The sequence below is a fragment of the Clavelina lepadiformis genome, chromosome 1, assembly GCF_947623445.1.
Source record: "Clavelina lepadiformis chromosome 1, kaClaLepa1.1, whole genome shotgun sequence".
In the NCBI taxonomy this organism is placed as follows: Eukaryota; Metazoa; Chordata; class Ascidiacea; order Aplousobranchia; family Clavelinidae; genus Clavelina; species Clavelina lepadiformis.
Genome location: NC_135240.1, coordinates 8271463 through 8287048, shown reverse-complemented (window position 1 = coordinate 8287048; position 15586 = coordinate 8271463). Strand labels below are relative to the sequence as shown.

Here is a 15586-nt window from a genome sequence, read left to right as displayed (position 1 = left end):
TGTTTCATGAAAGTTTTCCGTGCTTAGCTATCTGGGGAAAGTGGAAAAATACAATTTTACTCTCTTACATTGACCATTGGCAAGTTGCTTTATTAATCTTACAAAATTTGGGTATACTACATGTTAACGTTTGTGAAAATAGTTCTTCGAATATACTTTTATGTTGAAGTTATCATGCAGAAAAGTTTCAAGTTACGCCCATTACTGTAGTCTCAGAATTTCGTGCAATATTTTTCTTAACTTATAACTGTAACTCCTTCTTAACTATAGCTTCTTTACGAGCAAGTTCAAAAACTAGTTGACCTTAAATCGAAGAGTTTATAGTTAACAACCAATAGCTAGTAAATACCTTGGAAAAATATTTTTTGATAATTGTGTTAAGCAGTTATTACCAAAATTGCATCATAAATCAGGTCTTCAATTATGACGAATTTTATGGCGTTTATGACTACACTACGTGAAAACGATATGCTTGGTAACTGAGTTTGTATTAAATATGTTAATGGTGGTATATCACTTCTACCACATGTGCTCAAAGCTACTGTAGCTTAGGGTTGCCATACGTCCGGATTTCCCCGGACATGTCCAGACTTGGGGCGCCTCTCCATAAGTTTTAGAACCCCTGTTCTAGTTGAAGATGCGAGCCGAATATGTTAAGTGCTAAAATTTAATTTTGTTATTGTTTTACTGTAGAATTTGGCTAAGCGAAAATGTAAATTCACGGATGAAATGCAAGCAAAACATCCATGCATCAGAAAGGGTAGAAATGAATGAGAAGCAGAGTGTTTAGTTTGCAAACCGGGAACATTCTTCTCAGTTTCACACATACAGACAATGTGTTCATACCTCATTTTAAAAACCGCTAGTGGGCACTAAAGAGTGTCTTGATTTTAAGCCACGAAAATATGGTAACCCTACTATAGCTAGATCGCGTTTGGGATGATATACGTCTCCATACGAAAGTGATTGGTAGCAGGTAATGTTTATTTTCAGCTTAAAAATGTCATAGAGGACAGTACAAGAACTGGAAATACATTTTTGTTTTTTCCGCATTTCACGGTATCGGACTATTCAACAACCGTCACGACTAAACTATACTTACTGCAAGTTAGCATTTACATTAAATTGATTTTTTGAGTAAAATATTTTCCACATTGACCGCAGTTGTATGGTTTTTACCCGGTATGCATTCTATTTTGAGCTGCTTGATCATCTTTTTTAACATCTTTGTCACAAAACTTGCATTTGAAAGTTTCTTTTTTTAAACATTTTTCGACATGTTTCGTCGAAATATCTGACATAATGACCAATTGCAGACGCTCGCACTATTGAATGCGGTTATCAAATAAAGCTGTGTCACTTGGCCTGCTCTTTTCAAGGAGGGTTCCTTGATGAACGACCAAGAGCCAAAGCAAATTTCACCACAGCTATGTCATAAATCACACTGCAAAATATCATCACGCAGATTACTTAAACAAGTGAGAAAAAAAATGTTGCCAACTGCAAACGTTTGATCAATTTTTCAACACTGCATGTCGATTAAAAATGTAACAAATGACTAATTCTTCCGTGTTTTACAACTATTCCACGACAAGTGCTGATGATTTACAGATAATAATTAATTAATTATTAATTAATGGAAATTCAATACGCTTCTTTCAAACCACGAATGATTAATCTTCTTGTTGATTCAAACCTGTATGAACTTATCACAATTTTTGCAGCATTCAAAAGACCTCTCTGAAGGTCGATGCTGGCCAAGGCTATTTCCCAACTTTAGCTTATAGCATAGTAGCCTAACACTTTATAGACACTCCTTGTCCCCTATAAAGGACACCGTATAACGGTGCCTACTGTCAATTTTTTCAACAGGATATTATCCCGTTCATATCTTATCTCGATCGCAGTATACCAGTGTACATTATTGCAAGGGTAGACAAATGGTAGTTGACCGTGATGTTTTTACTTTCGGTTGCAAACAACTTTTTAAATTTTACAACGTGACTATAATGCGAAGTTTTAATCTGCTCCAACAACTTTACACCTAAGTCATTTGTTTGATTACGGTCATTTAGACTAAACACTGTTTTCATAAAACCAACCACCAGTCCACCAGAAGCTTTGTTCGTACCACGATCATTTCGTCACTTTCCGCTATTTTCGTTGATTTGCTGTTTAGTGAATTAACGAATAAAGTTTGTATCAATGCCTTGAAACGAATTCTCGCATTTAACGTACAATAGCTAACGTACTAACTATAGTTGGTGTGACGGTTTGTCAGCTATGGCCAGGTTCTAGAATCTAGAGAGAACGGTTACCACACCAACCGCGCGATTACTCAATTATGACCACAATTATGGGACTCACACAAACTGTCTGGACGTTTTATATATTGAAAGGCAGTAACACACAAACCAAATCAATACCAGCAGTGGGTTCACTAAAAGTACTTATTTCTGAGTCAAAATATAAAATAACTAATATACTGTCGTACAGCCGGCCAAGTCCAGAGTTACCTGCAGCTCAAACAAAACCTCTCCATGCGCTCGGAAATTATTACGCCACTCCGCGAAACAAAAAATCACTATGGACCAGCAGAGGGGAAATAACAAGTGGAACGAGAGAAGCCTTAAGTTCATGCAAATGGAAAGAGTGGAAACTAAATAACACAGCACGACTGGCAAATATATACTTCGATTAAAGAATACCACAGAAATAAAGTGATGCCTAATGAAAATACATATTTAAGCGCAGTGAAAAAGTTGTTTACAAAAGTAGTCTAGTTGTCTAGTTGTTTACTGAAGTATTCTATTGTGAGTAACGTAAACGAATCAGATGAAATAATTCAAGTGGAAGATTATGTAACATTAGCAATTTATACAGTATACAATTTTTGGAACGCCGTATACCAGTTTATTTCCTATTTGTGCCTTCCAATATACGCTATAGCTGAGTGAAGCATCTCAGTTATGACAGCAAAAACGTTTGAAAAGTTAATGGTCCGCTTTTCAAAAGCTTTACGTACTTCGCCGACAAATCAGCAGCAAAAGCACAACCATGCACCGAAAACTCCAATTTTGTTCATTTTTCACCTTTTTAATCGTTTAGGAATTTGAGAATTTAGGACTAAGTTTTGTGGGGTGCGCCAATAACCAATTGCAGACGCTCGCACCATTGAATTCGGTTAGCGAATAAAGCTGTGTCACTGGGTCTGCTCTTTTCAGGGAGGGTTCCTTGATGAACGACCAAGAGCAAAAGCAAATTTCACCACAGCTATGTCATAAATCACACTGCAAAATAGCATCACGCAGATTACTGAAGCAAGTGAGAAAAAATTGTTGCCAACTGCAAACGTTTGATCAATTTTTCAACACTGCATGTCGATTGAAAATGTAACAAATGGTAAAATCTTCCGTATCTTTTAACTATTCCACGACACGTGCTGATAAATTGCAGTTAATTTTATTAATGGCAATTCAATACGGTTCTTTCAAACCACGAATGATTTATCTTCTTGTTGATTCAAACCTGTATGAACTTATTGCAATATTCCCAACATTTAGGATTAGCCAATACCGCGGAACTATACATAGGACCGAATCTCTCTATAACCGAATTAGTGGAATTACTTCGTCGTTCCCGTTGCGCGGCGCTATTAAAGTGATTACTTTAAGGTTTTAAGAAATGTGTTTTTCAAAGGTTTATTTCAATTAAACCCTAATGCCAATTTGAGCGTTTGCTCTTGTATTTTAGCTAACAAATGTCAAATAAAGTCGCAAAGAGCCGGGTGACCCGGGGTAATCTGCAGCGGGGCCATGGAGGCAAAAATTGCAAGATTCGCTTTACATAAAGTACCGACAGGTTACAGAGCACTGACAAAGTAACGAACTACTGTTCAGAAACAGTACAGAAGACCGGTACTGTCGGTACTTTTTTGCTGACTACTGCTATCTTTGCTGACGTTATACTTTACTTTACTTTCAGCCCACCTCTGGTAGCATTCAAGAATATGCTGTAGCAATTGGACGCTTGTTACCATGGAAACACAATATGCAGCATTTGCGACACAACAGTTAATCTTTACTTTTGTTTCCTCACTGTGACATTTCCAGTGGCTGGATTAATTGGTTGTCTATACAACTATGAAGCTGATGTGAATTACGTGGCTTTTAATTCGCAGTATATATTTCCATGCAGCTATGTACTGTTTGCATTACAGCAGTCGCAACATAATTAACGCTATCAGACAGCGCATTTGCATAAACCTTTAAAATTTCTTTTGCAGGATATATTGGACGGTTAGACGTAAAAGAAAACCTGTGAAGTAAAATGCACGCGTTGATAATATTATCGGTGCTCTGCTGCACGGCGAAGCTTGGAACTGCAGAAGGTGCTAAGTGATAATAATGTGACATGTTTGCCATACGCATCGCTTCCCAGTAAATGGAAAGCGTTGTAATTTTAGTATTCTCACCATTTCATTCCACGTTTACGAAATTAAATCTATATAAAGTTTCCAAACTTGTTTCTTAGATGATTTGAAACCTTGTGAAACAATGACGCGATTGATTGAAGAAAGACTTATGAAGAAAAATCCGCGTATTATGGATGGTCCAGAGCGCCCACAGTGTGACCAGGATGGTAAATTCCTCCCGAAGCAGTGCCTTTCTTTTACCGGGGCCTGTTGGTGCAGCAAGCCCGATGGATCTGCACTCCCTGACACGATGACCTACAACGACGGCCGGCTTGAGTGCTGCTTGGATGTATATCGCCAGTCTGAGGAAATTGTGAAAAATAATCCGGGAATACAGGATGGACCTTGGTTCCCGAAATGCGCCGACGACGGGAGTTGGATGCCCGAGCAATGCTACGGCTTTACCGGGGATTGTTGGTGCGTCGATTCACGTGGAAATAGTTTGCCCGGCCGTTTTGATATTGATACGGGCAAAGTTTCCTGCCAATGAAAGGTATATACGCGTTATCGCCATTTGGGCTAGCTGCGCGAAACGCGCGCTTAGATTATATACGTTTTTGTCAACGTAACAGAAAATTTCATCAAGAAATATTTGGTAATATTGGACAATGGCACTTATACAGTATTTTGGCAAGAGCTGCAATCTGTATTAAATGTTTATGTTTTGGGCATGCAATAAAACAGTTATTTTATTTCTTACAGCAGTCTTTGGTTTGAGCTACGAGAAAATGATGGGGTCTTCAGTGTGTTAATATACTTACAAAAAGTACAAGAAAATTTTTAAGTCCATATAATCAAGAACTGTAATATTTCAAAATTTGCAATAGAAAGTTTTCTGTCTATTACCGTGCTTTTAAGATATTAAACATGCGTTTGAGCAAGCAAGAAACGACATTTATGATTTCACAATAAAGAAATATCTGTGTGACTGAGTTTTTCTTAAAAAAAAAGATTAACCCTCTCCTAACCAGGCTCGCGACTTTACTATTTTAACTATAGGTGTGGCCGACTCCGCACACACATTTTCCATCGTTAATTACTAGAAAATTATACGTCGTAAACTGATCGGATTTTTACAGGTTAGTAGCAAAATCATTTGGCTTCCTGTATACATCATAATTGTTAAACTAAAGAAAGTGAATTTAGTGTAAACTAAGTATTTCTAAAAGTGACACATTTCTAGAAATTTTTTTTGTTACGCCGCGCCCCCGCTGTGCAGAAAAACAGCTGACCGCGAGAAGAGAACGCAAGAGAATAGTTAATCGAGTTATTGGTGCGTAAATGAGTAATACGCTTCAATACGGAGAGAGAGAGCAAAATTATGAAAATATCACAATATCTCAAAAAGTACAAAATCCAACTTTATCAAACAAACATGGACAGATAGCTGAACATTTTTTAGGAAAAGTCACCAAATTTTAAGTTTCTACAGCAAACAATGCAACTGTACGCCACGTTTTGCAGTGACTGTGTGTGGGAGAAGCCAAGCCTAATTAAAAAAGGGACTTGCGCCTGTCGATACCCTAAATAAATTATCCGAGGCAATATTTCAACAAAGTAGTGATTACGTAGATTACCTTGCCAGCAACGTTTATTTGCAAACCGGGTAAAACATTCTACAACAGTAACAACAACATTATACAAAACCCAACATATAATTAACACTGCAAATGAGCAATTATTCTATTAATTATAAACGTCACAGTTGCAAGACACACCTTAAAGCTAGAAAACGCAACAAAATAATATTACTGAATTAAAAAATGAAATATAGGGAGTAATTTGTATCTTCTTTGGCGATTTCTCTATTTTCTGGCGGTCATGTTGGTTGAAGCCATAGCGCCGCTATAACACGTGTTCGGTTGGATAACAAGAAAGTTTTTGTTCTTTTACATGCAATAACAAAACATAATGGAAACCTTAGAAAATATATAAAAAAAAACAGTTGTGGAACAATCGGTGAAAGAGGAATAATGGTGTCATAAAATAATAAGCACAATGGATACTGAAAAAGATGCAGCCTGATAAGTTCAGTCTCATATAAAGAGTGGTATAAATTTCTAAAATGTCATATTGGGTTGCCCACGTCATTATACCAGTTGCCTTGTGAACAAGTGATACAACAATAGATGTACGACAAACGAAATAATGTATATTGACATGAATTCAATAGAAACAAATACACTTACAGTCGCAAGCAACAATTTACCAAAAACACTTTTCAAAACTGTAAAACTTTATAAAGCGCTATCACTGCCTTCAACCAGGCTTGGACTTATTATAATTAGTCAGTTGCGTCGTAAGTAATCGTTCCTGTCATAAATCCATCCGTACGATAATATCAAAGCAGTTACTGTCAAAATGAATTACGTTACAAACAAGGGAGAAGTCGTTTGAGTTTACCATGCTGTTTTAGCTCATATATCTTTTCGTTTATTTTTTACCGATACTTACAATATGACTTCTAAAATTTGCTTTTTGCCAGGGGGCGACGTTCTAGTCTCAACTTAATTTCATTGTTTTATGAGAAATTGCGCAATTAAGCTCTCAATGACTTCACCAAGTGAGTTCAGCATCATTTCTTAAATCACTGAGTAACCCGGTTAATTAGCCAGTTGTAAATGCTATTCTAGACTTTATGGTGGCTTCGAAACCTAAAATAAAATATTCAACAAGTTCTGACTTGTTCTTGTAATAATATATGCGTAGGTGAGATAACAAGTTGTCTATCTATTTAAGGGAGAAAAATCAGAGCAGTTTTGACCAGTTAAAATGTAGTCGTGGAGTATGAGCATTAGAGAAATGAATGAATGGGTTATCCGAGGCTATCCGAAGTGTACAATGTTGTTTCGAAACCGTTAATTAGATGATAAATCTTGGCTTAAATATTTTAATATTATGCATCAAAGACTTTTTATGCAATGTTAAAATGGCACAGAGCTGTCCCACTTTGTAATAAGACCTTCCTTGAAAGCTGGCTGCGTGCACGAATGATAGGGCGTAGGATATTTCAATGGATCGAACAAATGCGTGTTTGCATGTGATGTTTTAAAAAATTCGACCTCTAAATCTAGTTCTGTGAGAATGCAAAGAATTTTTACCGATAATAAAAGTTCCGTTGTGTTCAGATATACATCGTATAGTTACAAACAAACTGCCATATAGTTCACAAGGTAGCGATGCGGAAAGAGAATTTTTATCTACCGGTTTTATTAAATGTACGACAACCCTTGAATTGTTGCAACATGACGATGACGGTTGTCCATCGTTGTTGCTATAAAACTTTGGATATTTTTTGTTTAAACATTTTCTTATTCCAACGTTGGGCAACTGCCACGGAGGTGAATAAAATCTAGATTTTGATGTGCGCATTTTACTTGAAATATTTTGCATATAGGTTGTTATCTGCCTGAAATGTTCTTCTTTTTTTCGCTTCTGTTATCTGTTATACCAACAGCCGAAGCGTCAAAAAGTTTAAATACCGAAAAAGATTGGAAACACTGGTTACTGCAATTTTTTGTGCCCTTATTTTTCATCGCCGCACTGGTTACCAGAAAATAATGAATACTGCTTCGTTAAAAGTAGAAAAACAAGCTCCGGTAGTAAAAGTTCTTACTCTAAAAAAGACATGTTCCAAATATTAACACAAACGACATATCGCCAAACACATCTGTATACATGAGTGACTGTCAAGGTCAGTAAGTTCGTTAGAGCTGCGAAAGGTGTTAATTTAAAATTTTGTTTCTAATACGTCACGCCTCTCATAGCGTTTGGCATGAAATTCACTTCCGCGTGACAAAGACGACCAGGAAAATTTGCGACTATAAAATCAATCGACATGTTCAGCGTTTGTGCACTTTCTTCATTTTAGCATTTGTCACAGCGTTTAAAATTGAAAACGGTTTACGTTTATAAACTAGATCTCTAACTTTTTCTTTGCAGGTTTAAATGTAATTAGCAAATTCAACAGAAGCAAGTACAATGCGCAAGTTGATGACATTGTTGATGTGCTTATTGATCTACTACATAACAAATATTGATATTGCAATGTCAGGTGTGTAGGTGAAAATAATTGCCAAATCGTAGCCACCAACCAATAAGAGCCGTTTTTAATCTTCCCATCATTTTGTCAATGAAAGCATAGCAATTAGATTAAAATTAATTAAGTTTGTTTTTAGGTGGTCGGAGATCTACTTGCGCTCAAAGGTGTAAGGCCATAAGAAAGCACAAGAAAAAAAATCCGAACGATTTGGCAGTTCCAGAACTTCCGCAATGTGACAAAAAAGGTCAATATCTCCCGAAGCAATGCTACTCTACTGGAGCGTGTTGGTGCAGTAAGCCGAACGGAGATGTGATACCCGACACGACGACATACAACAATGAAAGTCTTCTGTGTTGCTTGGAGGACAAACTCAACAAGTTAGAGATAGAAGCGCAGTACCCGGACATACAGGACGGGGTTGATTTTCCCGAGTGCGCAAAAAACGGAAGTTGGATTCCACTGCAATGTCATGACATGGGGTACAGTTGCTGGTGCGTCGATTCGCGCGGTAATAGATCAGATCAATTTATGCCGGGCGATCGCGAATGCACTTAAGGTATGTGTTTCTAGACATTTTAACCAAAAAGTTACACTTTTACTCAAAATTAACCACATTTTAGCAGCAATTACAGCGTCATCAATACGGCAATGTTTCATATATACCAGGTGTTTGCTTTGTTACAGTGTTTTCTCCACTCCAGCAACCACCGACATAATCAAGACCTCACCGCTAAACAATTTGATTATACTTGTGTGTATGCAACCAAAAACCTTGAAAAAAAAATTAAAAGAAAATACTGTACAAAAACATTGGTTTTTCTTATGGTAACCGTACATCAAAGAGGAAAGGAAGTGCCTGCCAATGTGTTATATTACAATTTATCGTACAATATTACAGCAACCAAAATAGCCTCCTCATGTTTTTTCAACGCCAGTTAGCTAAAATACACAATCGTAATCAAAAAAAGCTTAACAGAAACACAAATTCAAAACGCAAACACAAAAATGGTACCAGAAAATTGGGTAACTCCCATAAAAACAAAACAAAATGTCGCAGGACGGTAAAAATGCTGTGGTGAGACTGTGGCTTTGGCTGTTTAGTTTTATTTTTTAAAACGACTACGGTTGGTGTAGCCACTTTGGATCTTGCAAAAGTTTGGTTGCCATTGACTGTATGATGCGAAACTAGTTGTAGACTGGTCAAACAAGAAGTACCGTCATAAACAAACCCCGAAAGGAAAATGTGGCAGAGTCCTGAGGGCTTAAAGCGTGCAAAAAGTAAATTACAGTGGTGCTGAAACGCGGAAATGAAAAGTTTGCATGGCCAATAAACCTAAACTCCCTGAAACAGCGAATAGAAAAAAGTACATTTTTTAAACAAAAGGTTTGAAAGTTGACGCACAATCCTTATGACAATGCCATAAAATACATTTCTTAAACGTGTGCATCCTTGCAAATACTTTAACATTATAGTGTATATAGAGCGCCATCTGGTCCTTTTATTAATACAAGGGTGCTTTTGTCTGTTAATAATTAATAATAGGAATGGGTTGTAGAAAAATCTCATGCTCGTACGAGCCTAATTGGTACTTTTGAACTTAAGACAGTCGTAGCAAATTAGAAACTTTTCCCAGTAGCAAATATTGGAATAGGTCTACTCTAACTGACTTGTTATTTTTGGTCAAAAAACCGACGTTCGGATAAATTCAAGAACAAAGCTCTGGTTCGAAGAACACTTAAAATAGTGATTTCTGTGTCATACGTTCGGGGTTGGTACATCCCTAGTTTAAAAGTTCAATGAGTTTCATGGTCCTGAAATGACCTTTTTAGCACATGAGGGTATCTTTACTTAATTTACCTATTGAATTATCTGACTCTATTGTTGCGTACGGTTAGAATACTCTAAACGTCTGACAGCCGAAAGCTTTTAATAGTACAACAGGAATAGTTTACAAGAAAAGGATTTTATTATAGGTGCTGTACACTTTCTCAATAATACTGCCTATAAGATGTCTATTGAGTTACAATCACCATGGCTAGCTTAGACAACTGATCTGTTGATTTCGATTATTCACTCGGCAAACTCTGCTCGCTGGAAGAAGTGCGAGCTTATATGATGTGAAAGCGATGGGAGTTAAAATATTTGACATGAAAAACGCTGCGAGTCGTAGCAGGTGCAGCAATCAAAACATTGTTTAGACAATGGGAGATACATATAGGCTTAGCTAAAGCTGACACATAGATAAATAATAATTAATCAGTGTTAAGGTTAAGAAACGGGCATTTCCAACAAAGACTTCTTATTACAATAAATGCAGGAAATCAACCTGGGAACGTACTAAAAGGATTGAAAGTAAAGTTAAAAACTATAAATGAATTTTGAAACAAAGACCAAAAATGACTTCACTATTATGACTAAGGATACAGATTAAACAACATTTCACAAATGATCGGATTCAGCTCAATTTATACTGTATAAGCAATGAGTAGATGCGGCACATGGTACTTCAATGTAACATGATTTGATAAAATTAAGGTTTGTTTTAGTATATTCTCATCAGCTAAAATTTTATCAACAACTGTTTGATGCAAAATCAATTCACTCTGGTTGTCAGTTAAGCAAACTTAAACCTTAATAACTGGGTAGCATTAAACCTTATCTAACTCCATTAAACCTTTACACCAACAGTCTTTACAATCTTTTTAACACATGCTCCTAATTACATTTCTGGACGCGGAAACGTGGTACAAACAGTGATCTATCAGTTCAACTCATGATGATTAAATCCAGAAAAATTTAACAAATATACAACAAAATACAGGACATTTCAACTCAAGGTCTATTAAACCCACAGACATTGGTTGGGTTGTCCTGAGCTGGAACCAATACAAACATTTTACACCTCTAAAAAGAATTTTTGTGGTAGAGGCAAGCAAGACAACTGTTAAAATATTGCAGTCTTCCCCTGTTTGGTTTTATAAAGGTGTTTTAAATCTAATGACCGGACTTCAACAGACTGGGACTACGAAGTTACTTCACGAATGCCAATTTAGAAAACTCTTAACTCACCCAACAAGTAGCAATCTGAACCGCACTTGTACATTTTTAACAATAAACAAAGAAAATGAATAGCCAGAAAAAATCATAAATAACATTGTTAAAACTTCTTCATTAATTATATTGCCAACAGCTTTCTTAATTTGGTTTAACTTTCTGAAGGGACACTACTGATTCCAGGAAGGTTAGGTTTGACCAATTTAAGATTAATCCTTTGATGCTGAATGTTAGAAGCATCGTGTGAAATCTGCACAACAACTTCATCAAAGACTTGCAATGCAATGCTACCAACAAAAATTTTACAGTCCTGTTCCACGTAATTCAAATTATTCATTGTCATTGCATTTCCTTCACAATCACGGTCAAGAAAAACTGTGCCCTCCAAGCCATACTTAGGAATCAGCACCTGAACTGCGTTTTTACGCACAAAAATAATGTAACCTTTTTCATCTACCAGCTTGCCGCGGAAGAAGAGCTGAGTGTGTAATGCCACAGATGCACGCTGGGCGTATTGTGCCATTCTGTGCCTAAAGTTCAGATTGTTACAGATCTTTTGGATTTCTTGTTTATCCAGAAGTTCAGAAAAAGTAACATCTGCCCCAATGCTTGCTGCTAGTAGCCTGTGTACCATGATATCAGAATATCTCCGAATAGGTGAAGTAAAGTGAGTGTATATGGGAGCTGCCAAGCCATAATGCTTGAAATCAGATTCCAATCCACTACAGAAGTACACAGCTTGCAGCATGCACCGAGTTGCTAAAATACGAAGCAATGTTGAAATGTACAAGTTTACACCTGGTTGTGGTTTTTCAGCGTTGTCCAAACTTACAGCAAGTTCTCGAGACGTTGAAGTGTTCAAGTCCAATTGCTTTGTCTTGGCAGCATTAATCAGTACATCAAAGTTGGATGGCGGTGGCCCAGGGTGCTTGCGAAGGACGGCACATTCTGGAAACTCTTGCTGGATGTGTTCAGCCACTGAACAGTTAGCAAGCAACATAAATTCCTCAACCATGGAGTTTGTATCTCGAAGTTCTTTTGTCTGCAGATCAATCGGGTCGTGGGTTTCGCTATCAACATGAAAACGCACCTCAGGAGAGGCAAGACTGAGTGCACCATTTAAAATTCGTCTCGACTTCAGTATTTTTGCTAATTTATTAAGACCACGTAGACCTACTGTAACATTATCTGTCTTTGCAGGATCGTCAATCATCATTTGTGCTTGGGCATATGTTAACGAAGCTTTTGATCGAATCACTGACTTACAAAAACGAGTTTGTAATATTTTTGCATCTAAACTCATTTTCCAGATGCATGAAAATGCCAAGCGATCACCATCATCTCGTAGAGAACATAAATTTGATGACAGCAGCGCTGGTACCATGTCGATTCGCTTATCACAAAGATAAACAGTCGTTCCACGGCACCTTGCTTCTTCGTCTATTGGTGTTGAAGGTCGAATGAAGTGGCTGACATCAGCGATATGAACTCCAACTTCTACTGCTCCAGAGCCATCATTTAAATCGATAAAATGAAGACAATCATCAATATCAGTACACCCTGGAGGATCAACACTGCATATTGGAAATCCTCGAAGATCTTCACGCTTTCTTAGCTCTTCTTCTGGGATTGCCCAATTTGGAGATGGCAGGCAATTCAAAACTGCTTGTGAAAAGGGAGCATGACTAACATCATGTTCCAATAACAAAACTTCATTTTCTGTTTCTTTATCTCCTATTTCACCAAGTGACCTAACAAAATGGCCCTGAGGATACTTGGAGTGCTTAGGCCAACAGTCGATCGCAACCACAATCCGCTGGCCAATCAAGCTTTTAAATTGTCTTGTCTCAATCCTAATTCGAGGTATTCTACGTTCCGCTGGTGTAAACAAATGCCTTGTCATGCCTGGAGTGCCATAATTTTCCAAAATACCACAGTATGGTCTCCAGCTTCTTTTGATGATGCCAACTATCTTTCCAGAAGGAACTCTATGTGCATTACTGACAACTTTTTTATCAACTGAATCTGATATTTCAGCTCCCGGCTGAATAGAAACATCCAACATAACATCACTTGGAGCTGACCATTCCTCTTCAGACGCAAGTTCAACAGCTACTATGTCTTCATGTACAGCACGATTAAGATTCAGTCGACCTTGTATGAGAATCTCGCCACCTTTCACATCTGGACACAATATCTTTCCCTCTAAATAATTTTCACGGCTAATATTGAGCTTACCCTGCTTAAAACGTCCGGTTTTTATACCGGAATTGAGCTGAGATAATTTTAAGTGTTCTGGATAAGAAATTGACCGATCTACTTCAATTGCTTCATTTACCTTGGCAAGTTTATCCAGCAGTTCTGGGTGTCCTACTACGCTTTTTACATATTTTTCGGCTGTATATGCAATGAGGCCTTCTTCAACAGCAAATGCACAGTTTGCTTCATCATTGGTGAGGAGAACCGCTTGCTGATTTCTATCGGACAAGCAGTCACTGTAATATTTAGTGGCAATTCGTATCAGGCGATCATTGAGGTCGTTGCTCGATTCTTTGCGCTTTCTAGCAGTCCAAGTTTCTATGCAATGCTCATTAGTAAAGACAAAAAACTTTTTATCTGGATTTTCTAAAATGGACGACAACCGTTTGTAAACAGGAGAGGATCGGTGGCGAACTTCACGAAGCACAGTTTGTAAAATGATCACATTCTTGATGCAAGGGTGTTCTATTACATCCATCTGATGCAAGATAACATTTGTATCAAGAACAAGAAAGTGTTCATGTGGAACCAAATCATTTTGAAGCAAGGGGTGCAGATCTAATTTATCCGTTAAAAGGCCATTGTCAATGTCATCACGTAAATAATGCTCTCTAACAATTTTAAGGATTTTTCCACTTCTCGTTTTTACCATGAGAGTTTTCGACTTCAGCATTATGGCAGATTCCACAAGTATCTAGCATATTACCAACACTGCCAACAATAAACAAAGCATGATTATTGAGAAATTTGGTGTCTATGCAGTCATGCTTTTATTCTATATCTTTACTCCTAATACCCTGTACACCTAAGATTAAAATGATCTGCATGAATGAATCCTTTCTAACATTTAAAGCTATTAGTTCTTGTATCTTTTTTATACATTTCTTAATACTGTAATATCTAACCGTCGCGGTTTTGGTCAAATATTATTGATATTATTCACGTGTTGATCTTATTTCGGTACTGTTGTACGTTGCAACTTTTGCATTCGTACTTGAATAGGAAAGAGGGATTAGTAGGGCAATTATTCTAGCACAAGCAACAGCGTAAACTCAGCTATAGTTTAGCAATAACGTTCATCATTGCAAATACACTAAACGCTGGCCTTGACTTAATTAATGCAAAATATTCTTGTTATACACTTCACCCATACCTTTGACCTATCGATCACACAAAACATTGTATCAATGCTTACGGTACCAAACACACTGAGTCATGCCCATTGTTATATTGTGTGGTATAATAAGCCATAATGTTTGTCATAAGTAGGCCTAATTAAGAGACGAATTTGTGTATTTTTGCCATTTCGTTTTGGCAATAGCTGCTTAACCACTGCATTTTTTTAGTTGCTCCTCACTTTAACCATTTTTGACAAATTTTGACCAACTTTTGACTTTTTTTCACAAGTCAAAAAATAATTGCCCTATTCATGAGGTAATAAAAGAGAAATTATGACGTAATTACTGCTGAATACTCGATCCTGATGTACAAGTGCATAAGCAGGACAGAAATCATGAGAGAAATCAACAAGCTTACGCGACGCCTAGAAGGGACCTATTCGATTCTCATCATAGAGTTCGCACTTAGCATTCACCTATTAGCGGCCATGCGGACAGTCATAGACATCTCATTGGTTCTCGATGTCCATTGCCGCCATTTTCTAGCGCACCAAAAACAGTTACTGCATAGCATTTAGTTTGGCAGACAAAACATTAGCATACAGTAAATGAGAACAAAGTAAATTTGTAACTTACTA

At 37.2% G+C, this 15586-nt stretch overlaps 3 protein-coding genes across 5 annotated transcripts; 2 read left to right on the top strand and 1 right to left on the bottom strand.

Annotated features, from left to right (window-relative positions):
• Positions 1-4222: 4222 nt before the first annotated feature.
• LOC143472606 (equistatin-like) lies at positions 4223-5402 on the top strand. 2 transcript variants are annotated; one of them, XM_076969992.1, is made up of 3 exons: positions 4223-4390; positions 4534-4967; positions 5180-5402. In XM_076969992.1, the coding sequence occupies exons 1-2, from the start codon at positions 4330-4332 to the stop codon at positions 4962-4964; spliced, it is 492 nt and encodes a 163-aa protein (XP_076826107.1). In that variant the 5' UTR covers positions 4223-4329; the 3' UTR covers positions 4965-4967; positions 5180-5402. The 2 variants fall into 2 exon arrangements, with proteins under 2 accessions (XP_076826107.1, XP_076826106.1); XM_076969991.1 differs by having other exon boundaries at positions 4225-4390; positions 5177-5402.
• Positions 5403-8369: 2967 nt separating this feature from the next.
• Positions 8370-9360, top strand: LOC143446754 (U20-hexatoxin-Hi1a-like). 2 transcript variants are annotated; one of them, XM_076946538.1, is made up of 3 exons: positions 8370-8528; positions 8653-9072; positions 9201-9360. In XM_076946538.1, the coding sequence occupies exons 1-2, from the start codon at positions 8456-8458 to the stop codon at positions 9069-9071; spliced, it is 492 nt and encodes a 163-aa protein (XP_076802653.1). In that variant the 5' UTR covers positions 8370-8455; the 3' UTR covers position 9072; positions 9201-9360. The 2 variants fall into 2 exon arrangements, with proteins under 2 accessions (XP_076802653.1, XP_076802660.1); XM_076946545.1 differs by having other exon boundaries at positions 9183-9336.
• A 1101-nt stretch (positions 9361-10461) lies between these two features.
• On the bottom strand, positions 10462-14641 carry LOC143446737 (exosome complex exonuclease RRP44-like). Its single transcript, XM_076946516.1, has one exon. The coding sequence runs from the start codon at positions 14501-14503 to the stop codon at positions 11723-11725; it is 2781 nt and encodes a 926-aa protein (XP_076802631.1). The 5' UTR covers positions 14504-14641; the 3' UTR covers positions 10462-11722.
• Positions 14642-15586: the final 945 nt, after the last annotated feature.

Bases quoted from the DNA above. Each gene is read 5' to 3' on its own strand.
- LOC143472606 (XM_076969992.1), top strand. From the start codon at position 4,330: ATGCACGCGTTGATAATATTATCGGTGCTCTGCTGCACGGCGAAGCTT. The intron at 4,391-4,533 runs GTGCTAAGTGAT...CTTGTTTCTTAG, and splicing joins GAAGCTTGGAACTGCAGAAG to ATGATTTGAAACCTTGTGAA.
- LOC143446754 (XM_076946538.1), top strand. From the start codon at position 8,456: ATGCGCAAGTTGATGACATTGTTGATGTGCTTATTGATCTACTACATA. The intron at 8,529-8,652 runs GTGTGTAGGTGA...GTTTGTTTTTAG, and splicing joins TATTGATATTGCAATGTCAG to GTGGTCGGAGATCTACTTGC.
- LOC143446737 (XM_076946516.1), bottom strand. From the start codon at position 14,503: ATGCTGAAGTCGAAAACTCTCATGGTAAAAACGAGAAGTGGAAAAATC.